We start from the raw sequence: 11984 nt of genomic DNA on the forward strand, positions 1-11984 counted from the left end.
ATTCCAGATCTGTAGATATTAAAACTAGAGCTATATGAACAACTGGATTGCTGGAGAACCCAAATATCACTAAATGGTGACCTAAACATCTTTTTTTTTTTAGTATTTCCCTCAGAGACAAACACACGCATGCACCTCTCTCCAAACATTTCACTTAGTTTTGAGGTGTTGCACCACTGAAAAACAAACTAAATGAAAGTTCAAGGTTCAGTTTAAAACAAAAAACCAAAAAAACCCAAGCAAAACTCCCAAAATATTTCATGTTTAGAAGACAAAGAAATTGTGTCTGATCTAAAATTCCTTCCTTCATTATTTCCATTCCTAGGCAATCACCACATTTGGCCCAAGTTTTCACATAAATGCAACAAATCTGTACTTTTACTGCGGATATAATTCATCTACCACTAGCTACACCCTAGTAATAGTAGTATGCCAAAGTGCACTGCAGGGGATTTGCAGTCCTCTTCAGGTGACCAATCTTAAAGTGAATGACCTGACCAAAAAAAAATTAAAAAGTCCCATGCATTTCCCATCTGCCTTTGAAGGAGACACAGAGGTCTAGCAGTGCTCCAGCACCCATGCTCCCTCCCTGGACGTCTAACAGGGGTACCTGAATCCTGCATTTAACCTGTCTGTCTTCTTGCTGGGGCAGAACCTCTGTGGATTCCCATGAAAAAGCTATTTAGCTCTTTTAATAGCCAGCTCTTGCTGGTTCATGTAGTGGTCATCTTGCAGGAAGCTCTTGTTTGCTTCTACAGATGTTTAAGTGGCTGAATAGAGTTTGGGTTAAAGTATCTCCTAGAAAGCTCAGTTCTTGTTTGAATAATGATACCTCACTACCTACACCATCTGCATTTCCTCTTCTGCCCTCTTGCAATATGCAGTTTTATTGCATTTAGTGGTTAGTAAATATCATAATTGCTATTAAATATTATTAATGTTGGCTTGTTTCCAGACCATTTTTGTAATAGATTGGGTATTCAGACAATAAGAATAATGTTTGTATTTCTGCTAACAGAATGCCATCTGCCGAAGTAGTTACCCTGTAGATCCCTTAAGGATCAGCGCTGGGAAACCATATGTGCTGCCAAAAATAAAAGAACCTACAAAGGATACAATTATGGTAAGCCTACATATAGTATATATATATTAATCTCAGATATTAACTCAGATCTTTGAGCTGAGTACTTCTGCAATAAATATATAAAAGCTTCTCTCAAACTGTACCCTATGGAAACTCACTTTGTCTTAATAGTCTGGAAAGCCATCTTGATCTACTAGCTATACTTTTTATTTGGTTACAAAACTGTACGTGGAACTGAATTTGGGGTGGGTTTTGCAAATGAGTAAATAACAGTAGGTCATTTGACAGTGAGTAAATCTTAATCTTCTGTATTCCCATTGTAATTAATAAATAATAATATTTTAAAAACTTCTCATCTGACTTGTAACTTTTCTTAGACATCCAATTGAAAATAGTTTTAAATGCTAGCACTCTAATCTGACAGATCTGACTCTGGTAAAAGTGTAATTGATTATCCCCATTTGGGAAGGATTAGCCTCTCATATTTAGATAGAAGTGTTGCAAAGTAATTCTGCTAACATAGTTATGTTAGCATGTCAGGGGTAAACCATCATACCTCCTCAGCACAGAGGTACAAGTGGAGTTTCTAGTTCAAATGAAACCATGCTGTGAGAAGAATATTTTGCTATGCTTATCATAGTCCTTTACAGAGGTGATAAAGTTCTAGGCTAAGTAAATATTTCCAAAGTGTTAAGTGTAATTGCTGCTGCCCTCCCAGCTAGCAAACGATACTGGGATATAAAGATACTTAAGTTTTCACACATGCATCCTGCCCTGCTTGAAAGATCTGGGTGTCCCAAGATTTGGAAGGATCAAGAAATGCTGCAGTGAAGCCACAGTTCTGTTGGCAGAAAAACACTTGTGGTTACAGGCTGTGACTCCTTTAGGAGGTCTGCTGATGCCTCTTGCTGCCCACTTAATGTAACAGAGCTTCCTCTAGGCTAAGCAAGCCTGTAAAAACTGAGTGTATTCTACCACAGCGTGGATATTTCAACTCATTTTATAAACTGCAGTGTCATTTTTACATAAAAAGGCCTAGTAATTAATATCAGTTTCATATTGGTGTCACAGCAAGTCTGTGATATGTCTATATATTAGTTTACATGGTTTTATTTCAGTAATGTGTCTCCTAATAATTATTGCTGATGTCTTTTAAACAGGACTGTGATACATACAGCTGTGCATCTATTTATTGTGCCTTGGTCCCATCTGACATATATCAAGTGAATGTTTCATTAAGAGTATGGAAACCTACCATCATAAAAGTAAGTGAATTCCATTTGTATTCAGAATACTCTCAGGTCCGAGAAACTTAAGCCAATGTTTGTAATGTCTATTCAAAGTATACCTTTAATTTTCTTAAGTCTCCATAGTCCCATAGGATTTGAAATAATTTCTCTTGCCATTTTAAAATTTCCACAAAACTAGTCTACATGCATTGTAGTATCCTTAAAGTAAGCAGTTAGAACTTAGCAGGAATTTCAAAACATGATATGAAGACAACCCTTACTCATTCTGTATTGATGGTCATTTTTTTTGTTAGTTACTTATGAACCCACAAATTCTAATTCAGCAGATGTGGGGACAGGTACATAGAAGCACATAATTTTAAAATAAGTTTTAATCTGGAAAGACTTCTCAAGTCTAGAAAGAATTTTTTTATCAAAAAGAGCAGAGGAGAGACAGTCCACCTCAGAGCATTCCTCAGTGTCGTCTGATGGTTACAACAATGACCAGGCTGTGGTCTGTTTTCCTCAGTTGATACAACTCTGATACTGAGTTCTTGTTTTGTGTCTTCATTTTTCTCTGGAAAATACAGGGTGGGAAGGGAGGTACAGCAGAATTTTAGAAAGCCTGTGTCTCTCCCTGTGGCCAAAGCAGTATTCCAGGTTTAATTAGTATTTCTTCGAAATCTCTGCTCTCTACTCTTTTAAAGCTGTCTTGCAGTGATGGGTGTGCTGAAGGTGGCACACATGAGCCGCTTCACTGATGTTCACATTTTTTAGCATCTCCCAAAATTTTAGCATTAAGTTTTGCTTTCACCCTTCTCATTTCTACAAAGCCTTCTGCTTCAAAATACCTAATTATAAACCACAGTCATTTCTTTCCTTCCAGGCAACTATTCACAGCTTAACCCTTGTTGCGAAAGCATTACTTAGGAGTGAGAACTCATCACTGATTTTGAGAAATGACCATCAAAAAGTGGAGGTAAGAGTAGGATAATTTATGGATTTACTCTTCATAGGAATTATTGTGCTACTGAATCATTCATTTTCAATCATTACTAGGAAACTGATGGTTACTTCTTGTAATGTATTATCCTACTCTAAATAAAACCGATTCCATTTTACAGTAGAAATGTCAGAATTACTCAGGTGATGATATTGAGATCCTAGTACCCATCAATGTAGCTGGGTGAGAAGAAGTACTGTCTGCAGTATTTCTACCTGCTCCAACATAAATGCTTTCTGCATCTATGTAAATTCTAAGAATTAAAATTATTTTAAGGAATTGACAGTATTTTTAAAATTGTCCTGGGCCATTTAGAAGTGATCTCACTTTGTAGATTTTGTTTTCTTTTATATTTCTTTATTTGTTATTTCTTTCCACATCATTACCCAGGATATATCTTTCAAACAGGATCTTTATTTTTCAGAAGTTCCATGTCATTTTCTTAGGTAAGAAAGTATATAACATTATAGTAGTGGAATCAGGTAGAAAGAGACATGTCTTCATTTTGTTAGATGCTTGGAGTGATTGATAGATTGAAATTCAATCCAGGAGTGAAAACACAGCTGAGAGGTTTGCAGACAAACAAACCAAGAAACTGCAGAATGAACTTTTTTAAGACATGATTTCAAGTTGAATATTTAGTTTTCAGCTCTTCGATGCTTTTTAAAACTATAAAGTTGTGTCTTTAATAAATTCTTAAGTAAAAAAACTCAAACTCCTGTATGGCCATTTTTATTAAAATGTGAATATTCTTTATTTCAGTTTAGTTTACATGGGGTGTGCCTGGTTTAAAATCAAATTAATATTTCCACAGCTTTTTACACTTATTTCATGTATTTGGTTTAGAAGCTTGTTAGTCACTGCCACCTTTCAAGGAAGAAGGCACTGAATGATGAGGAATATAGTAAACAAACTCCCTAATATACACTTCAACTACTCATGGTTTTGGTCCTGTATCCTTTATAACAATGATTACTGACTTATAGCAGGGCTGACCCTCGTGAAACGAATGTACTTACAAAGTGCAAGCTATTATATAAATGTAGGGTTTCATGTTGGAGATTATTTTCTCAATTCCCTCCTATAAATTCCTGTACCTAAAATGAGTGATACCCTGGCAAATCGCCGCATACTGATAAAAGTCATGCTGCTCTGCTGATATTTTAGAGGGCTAAGTTATTTATTGCTAATGTTGTGAACACTTTGCAGACCATGATTAAGATTTCCAAAGAACTCCCACCAGGTACAGTCCCCTTATGGGTTATCCTCCTGAGCATCTTCGCTGGACTCTTGATTCTTGCACTGCTTATATTTGCTTTGTGGAAGGTAAGTTGCATGTTCTTGTCTTCATGAAAAACAAAACAAAATAAATATGCTTAACTTCTCTGCCGTGTCCATTTCATAACTAGAACCTCACAGACACTAATATTATCTAATCAGTAGAGTGAAACCTTGTAGCAATGACAAAATAATCAATAACACTACATTTTTCTGATTTGTAACATGCAATGCTAACCAATTGAAACCTATATTTCCAATATATTATGAAAATAAAAATAAAACCCGGTCTTATTACGATTAAGGGTTTATTAAGGGTTTTTTTTTTAATTAGCTTTGTCTGTGGCCTTTGATAACCAGGTTTTCGCTTTGTGCAAGAGATGCTAGTGTACGTATTGCCACAAGTGGGCACTCTTATCCAAGCTAAATACTTAGTTCGTGCTTGGGTTAGAAGGCTACAGTCTATAAATTTCAATATGCATAATCTCTTGAAAAAATTGACAAATATGAAATAAAGTATTATTTATTCAATTGAGTACCAAATATTATTAAGCATTTTAGCTTTTGACATTATGTGAGTATAAAAATGATTCAGCAATCACTTGCTATATATTAACTGTACTCCTTTTCTCTGTTTTCGTGACATGTCTTTTTAGTTTTTTTGTTTTGGGAATAACAACGTGCTACTTCAGTGATAAAATATCAAATGATTTTTTACAGTCTTAGTAATAAGAACAAGTACATCAATGATACCAATATGCATTGTATGCTTTGAGCAGTTCTTAGTCACTTTTTTGTTTTCTGCAGGCTGGATTTTTCAAGAGGCCACTAAAGAAGAAAATGGAGAAATGAAAGAAAAAAAAAAAGCAGAAATTTTTGCTCAGGTCTGCCTCAAAAATGTTACTGTAAAATTATAAACTTAGATATAAGTACAGTGGTCACAATATTTTCTAAACTCTGGTGCATTTTAAAAAAAAAGACAAACAAACAACAGCAGAAAATAAGAAGCAGAACAAGAAGAAGCAAATCAAGCACACAGGCAAAGGAATGATGCAAAAGAAGAATTAACATCCTTATGACATTTTGTGATATTCAAGGACATGTTTTCAAGTGTTACTCATTTTTGAGAGGAATTGAGTTCAAAGATTCTAAGATATTTTAATATGGAGAATGCATAATATTTTTATATACCTATATATGTGGAATAATTTTTAATTCCTGTATGTAGCAATCCCAGTCTTTTTTATCACTTCATAATTTTCAAAAGGAAAAAGCAGCACTTCTAAAATGTCCTCCTTATGTCAGTTCTGTGAAAGCAGACTATCAGTTCACAAAGCGGAACATGCAAGCTTTCGAGAATGCACCAAATACTGTATGGTAAATGATGTAATGACAATTCAGAAGATAGAAGCAGCTGCAGAATTTGGGTGAAAATTACTGAAATACCTTGGACTTGTCATTCTTATCATTCAGTTTGTCCAGCAAAACCCAGGATACTCCAAGAAATAAATTTCATGGTCAAGTGGACCATAAAGGATTTATCCATTAAATTACATAACTGTTTGAACTTGAAACAGATTTTTGGCAGGCCTAAAAATGTATGCACAAAACATTCAAGCCCATCCGATTGCACACTGTACTCAAATAAGCAAGGGCACAATTGTGTCTGCGAATTGAAATGTCCATATTTATGCAGAAAATGCTTAGAGGTACCCCGAAAGTTTGACTCTTGCTGTATATCTTGGAGTAGCCAGGAGGGTGCTTCATAATCTATCACTGTAAATTTATTGTGTAGCTATTTAATCCAGTGCATTTAAAGTGTACAAAATTATAATTAACAAAAGCACAGATAGGAAACTCAGCACTGGCAAGCTTCTTTTAGTATTATAAGTCACACCTCATCTTTGTTACTTATGAGTTTCAGAAGTGATGAAGAATTTGCATACTAAATAAGCACTTAACAAATGATGTTTATTTTGTGTCAAAGATTAAAAATTTATATGAGAATACACTGAAATGTAGATAGCAAAAGGTATCTTTAAGCCTATTTAGAATATTAAGTTTCCTCCTTTCTTTCACGCACTTGTGTTCCTTCCACAAGGATCTCTCCCTGGGGCTCTTGGACCATGCCTGGTCCTTGAGAGCTTCCTATATTACCTGCAACCACAAAAAAGTAACAGGAGAAAATGGAGGTGTGCTGGCAAAGTGTGATGTTGCCTCAGCATGAGATGACTTGCTATTGATTGCCAATAGATCAGAAAATGTTGAGGAGATGTACTATACATTCTACAAGATGTACTTGTTTGCAGAAAAGCCTTTGCCTTGCCAAGGAAGCCAGGATAATTTGTTCCTTTTCTTGGTACAAATGTCACAGAAATAAAAAAATACCATTGCAGTTTTCCAAAAGGTTTTAACTTAGTACTGACCTTATAGTAATAGCTTAAAAAACAGTAATATATTTTATAAAGTCTTCTTTTTAATGAAGAAGAGACCATAGCTTAGGCTGAATATGCTGGCAAGTACAACTCTGGAAGTGTGCCAGAAGGTGCTTTATTGTTGGAAAGACATTCTTAAGACAATGTTTAGTTCCTTCTATTTAGTTCCTAAATTAGAGATTAGTTATTGGGAAAAGCTGAGTCTTACGTGAATGCAGCAAGTATTATAGGATTAAGTTTGAAAGTGTTTGCAATTTCTCCTTGTGTCTGTGGGAAAGGTGGTTATTTCACAACAGCAGTCTGCTGAAGGTAGCAGCATGACTCAGAGGAGAGGGCAAAGCGTCCATGGGAACACGGTGGGTGGCTGCGCTTTGCAGAGCCTCAGGAGCCACCGAGTTGTGGACTTCCTTGACGTGCTCATCTGCACGCCTGAAAGCACACCCAATCCGAAGGGGGACGAGGTGAGTTGCCCCAGTTCAGCGCACAGAATGAAGAATTGAAAAGAAGCAAAAAAATAACATAGAGGAGTTGTGAATAGCATCCCTCCTTCATAGAATCATAGAATAGTTTGGGTTTGGAAGAGACCTTCAAAGGTCATCTTCTCCAAACCCCAACCTCATCCATCGTGTGAGTTAAATAGAAAGCAAAAATAAGATAAATTAATATTTGCAGAGTTGCTTTCAGTCCCATGGGAGATGCAGGTTTTATTTTAAGAAAATGTATAATTTAGTCAATTTGTTTGAAAGATTTGAATGGCACTCGTCACCGTAGCATCTGAATGCCTCAGAATTGTAAATGGTTTTTTTTTTTCCTTATAGTATCTCTCTAAAGGCATAGCAGTGCTGTTATGCTATTATGGTTTTGTAAAGGAACAGAATTATGAAGGAATTATGACTCACCTATGCACACACAGAAAGTCTGTGGTAGCAGAGGATATACTTGTATTTATTATTATTCAGCCAGTCTGCTAACCATGAGGTCATTTTTCCTGGCTTCGTAAACTTACTCAGAAGTTGTGCAAGCCACACATCCTTTTTATGGAACATACTTTTATTTTGTTTAAGTGTTTCACTTTTTAGTTATGATTAACTGTAAAGCAGAGCTTTTTACTTTTCTGATGATATTTCATGTCTTATTTTAAAGCATCAGCCTAACTGAAGAAATATAAGTCAATAGAACTATTTCCCTATATAAAGGCTATGCAAAAGTACATATTTTACCAATGCGAAGTATGTTTGAGACCACCATTCCATTCTTTTTAGAGTTGTTTTCACTGTAAAAACAGTAATAAGCTTCATATAACCACACTGCTTTCCTCTTTGTTGTGATGCTTTCTCCCTTTTCACATTTGTCCTATTATCAGTTTTTCAATTACAATATCTATTTAAAATGTAAGTATGTAAAGGGGATACCACTATGGCACATTATTCTTATACAGTCTTGATTAGTAAAATCAGTATTTTTATCCATAGAGCCTTTCTACACAGCACTGCTTTTCACTATATACAACAGAAAAATCTACTGAAAGCAATACTACAAACATCAGGAATATCTCATGGAAATTTGGCAGGCACAGAAAGTATCAGAACAGCATGTAATCTGGTTTGTACCTATAAAAAACACAGTAGGGTTGTGATATGATTCTAATAACTAATAAGCTAAACAATTTTCATTCAAATAAAACCCTATAGAAATAATAATAGTCAATTGAGTGTATAACTAGTGCTCAAGTGACAGATGGAGTCTGGCCCAACTCAGTTCCTAACTTCAGTACTGAAGTAGCTAATCTTAGAGTGAACAGACAAGCTACATTTCTATAGCATAGAACTTCTCTGGAAAGGAGCAAGAGCTTTAAACCATCACTCCTGCTTCAATTCAAGGCTGTTGTAGAAGTTGTTGATCCCACATGTAATTTTAGAGGATTTAGCAAAGAGCAACAACATTAGAGCAATCTACTTGAACTGCTGCTTATGTTCCTGAACTTGTCTGGTGTCACTCGACGTCTCTATTATGAGCCCTTGCTGCAGACACAACCCACCTGTCCTGACCCCTTACCTGATCCTGTGCTGAGTCATTTTGAGCATGATATTCCTCTTCTGCTGAGCTTGAGTAAGGGGAATCCACCTTTGACTGGAGCCAAAGGTTTTCCTCTGACTTGGCACCGAGAGGCTGGAGTTAGGGTCACACTCATCTAATGAATTCCACGTAGTCTAATTGTTTTAATTTCTTGAATTAACTGTTGTATAAGTGATGATCTCATTCACAAATAAAAGCAAAGCAAGAGAATTAGAATGTGCCATTGTTAATTATAGCACTTAACAGGAATAAGAGGGGATATACATCTTTTTTTTAAGAAAATCACAACATTCTGCACAGCATTTTTTTCTGTAAAATTATTCCATGTCTTATTGATTAAAAAAATAAAAAATAAAGAGTCTAGCAAGCCTCCTTTGTTATTTGTTTGCTTTTCATTGATAGAAGAATGATATAAAAGCATCTTAGTCCCTAAAAACAAAGCCGTCTATCTGTCAATAGAAAGCTATTGTAGAAATAAGCATTGCTGCACAGCATAGCATCCAAGAAAGCTTGAATGTGGTCAAGCTGTCAGAAAGACATTGCCATTAACTGTATGGATTCTGTACTTATAGCCATATTTGAAAGCTTTTCAGAGGACCATATGACTTCCTGACACAGATTTGTTTTCATGACATTACATACACAAAAGTTGAAGACACATTAATTCATTTAACCATTATTCCTGTACAGTGATTTTTCTGTACAACCTATTCTTGTGATCCAAATAGTCCAGTGTCTTGCACAGGTGTAGAGGATTCACATCATCTTCCTTAAAGCCTAGTAAATGTTTGTATCAAAACTTCCTAGAAGACAAAGATTACGCCTTTTATATCAGAGTTAACTTTCAGAAAACATTACAAACCATGTAATTACTCAACTATTATCTCATCAGAAACTACTCTGATGGTGAATCATAATTCTGTAATAGCAACATCCTGTCTAGTCATATGGGAGTGCTTACCAAATGTCTCTGTATATGTCTGATCATTAGAGTTTGCTGGATGTTTTCCATGGGAGTATTTCAATTAAAATCAGGGTGGGGGGAAAGCCACTTCTTTTTTGGTTTGTTTTAAATTGCTTTTCAGCTGAATTTAAAAAACTAGAATCACTTTCTCTCAGCGAGAACTGTAATATAATGTATCATTTCCTCCATACTGGGAAAGGTGATGAAATAACTCATTCTGGACATCATCTCCAAGCATGTGGAAAAAAAGGTGGTTATCAGGAGCAGTCAGCATGGATTCACCAAGCGGAAACCATGTTTGACCAACCTAATAGCCTTCTGTGATGGTATGAATGGCTGGGTAGATGAGCTGAATGCAGTGGTTGTTGTCTACCTCGACTTCAGCAAGGCTTTTGACACCATCTCTCACAACGTCCTCATAGATAAGATCAGGAAGTGTAGGTTTGGATGAGTGGATGGTGAGATGGACTGACAACTGGCTGGGTGGCAGAGCTCAGAGGGTTGTGATCAATGATGCAGAGTCTGGTTGGAGGCCCATAGCAAGTGGTGTTCCCCAGGGGTCAGTATTGGGTCCAGTCCTGTTCAACCTGTTCCTCGGTGACCTGGGTGAAGAGACTGAGTGCACTCTCAGCAAGTTTGCTGATGATACCGGACTGGGAGGAAAGGCTGATATACCAGAAGGCTGTGCTGCCATTCAGCGAGATCTGGACAGGCTAGAGGACTGGGCAGAGAAAAACCTAATTAAGTTTAACAAAGGGGGGTCCTGCACCTGGGGAGGAATAACCCCAGGCACCAGTACAGGTTAGGGCTGACCTGCATTGCAGAGAGGGACCTGGAAGTCCTGCTGGACAACAAGGTAACCATGAGTCAACAATGTGCCCTTGTGGCCAAGAAGGCCAACGGTATCCTGGGGTGCATTAAGAAGGGTGTGACCAGCAGGTTGAGGGAGGTTATCCTCCTCCTCTACTCCGCCCTGGGGAGGGTACATCTGGAGTACTGCATCCAGTTCTGGGTTCCCCAGTTTCAGAAGGACAATGAACTACTGAGTCAAGTCCAGCAGAGGGCTACAAAGATGATTAGGGGCCTAGAGCACCTTTCTTGTAAGGAAAGACTGAGAAAGCTCGGTCTGTTCAGCATGTAGGAGAGAAGGCTGAGAGGGGATCCTATTTGTATTTATAAATATCTCAAGGATGCATGTCAAGAGGATGGGACCAGACTCTTTTCAGAGGTGCCCAAGGACAGGATGAGGGCAACGGGCACAGACTGAAGCATAGGAGGTTTCAGCTGAATATGGGGAAAAACTTCTTTACTTTGAGGGTGCCAGAGCAATGGAACAGTCTGCCCAGAGAGGTTGTGGACTTTCCTTCTCTGGAGACATTCAAAACCCACCTGGACACATTCCTGTGTGATCTGTTCTAAGTGAACCTGCTTTAGCATATGGGTTGGACTAGAGGATCTCCAGAGGGTCACTTCCAACCCCAACCATTCTGTGATTTTGTGGTTCTGAGATTTGCACAAAACTGGATTATAATTCATTACATTTAGCAGAAGCAGCCCTAACACTTCACAGTTCAAAGGCAATAGCAGTTCCTGCAGTGGGTGTGGTTTGAGCCCTGGGAGAACGAAGAGTCATAAAGACTAGAGCACTGATGAAGTTTTAGTAACAACTGGCTGATACCACCATTTAGACAGCTGTGGGGGACTACAGTGGGTCCATGGATTCCCTGACGGAGGGCATGGGAACAGAAATTAGCCTTGAAGATATTAAGGCCTACCCGTGAGAAAGATGGGACTAAAGGAGTATCCAGAGATATTAAGGTGTACCCGTGAGAGAGAAGGGAGTAGAAGAGTAACTTTGATGATAGCAAAATTAGCCAGTGAGATGTTACTGCTATAACTTGTAACTAATAGTGAA

The 11984-nt window shown here is 37.3% G+C and overlaps 1 protein-coding gene across 2 annotated transcripts in view; it reads left to right on the forward strand.

The window, feature by feature from the left end:
• The window catches only part of ITGA1 (integrin subunit alpha 1), a 73699-nt gene extending 65849 nt beyond the window's left edge, over positions 1-7850 (forward strand). For both annotated transcript variants that reach the window (XM_065655925.1, XM_065655926.1), the window contains 5 exons: positions 1019-1123; positions 2245-2349; positions 3200-3292; positions 4526-4642; positions 5402-7850. In XM_065655925.1, coding sequence (XP_065511997.1) covers positions 1019-1123; positions 2245-2349; positions 3200-3292; positions 4526-4642; positions 5402-5446 — 465 coding nt within the window. In that variant the 3' untranslated portion in view covers positions 5447-7850. The remainder of the gene's footprint in view (positions 1-1018; positions 1124-2244; positions 2350-3199; positions 3293-4525; positions 4643-5401) is intronic.
• Positions 7851-11984: the final 4134 nt, after the last annotated feature.

This window comes from Caloenas nicobarica, chromosome Z (genome assembly GCF_036013445.1).
Source record: "Caloenas nicobarica isolate bCalNic1 chromosome Z, bCalNic1.hap1, whole genome shotgun sequence".
NCBI classification, from domain to species: Eukaryota; Metazoa; Chordata; class Aves; order Columbiformes; family Columbidae; genus Caloenas; species Caloenas nicobarica.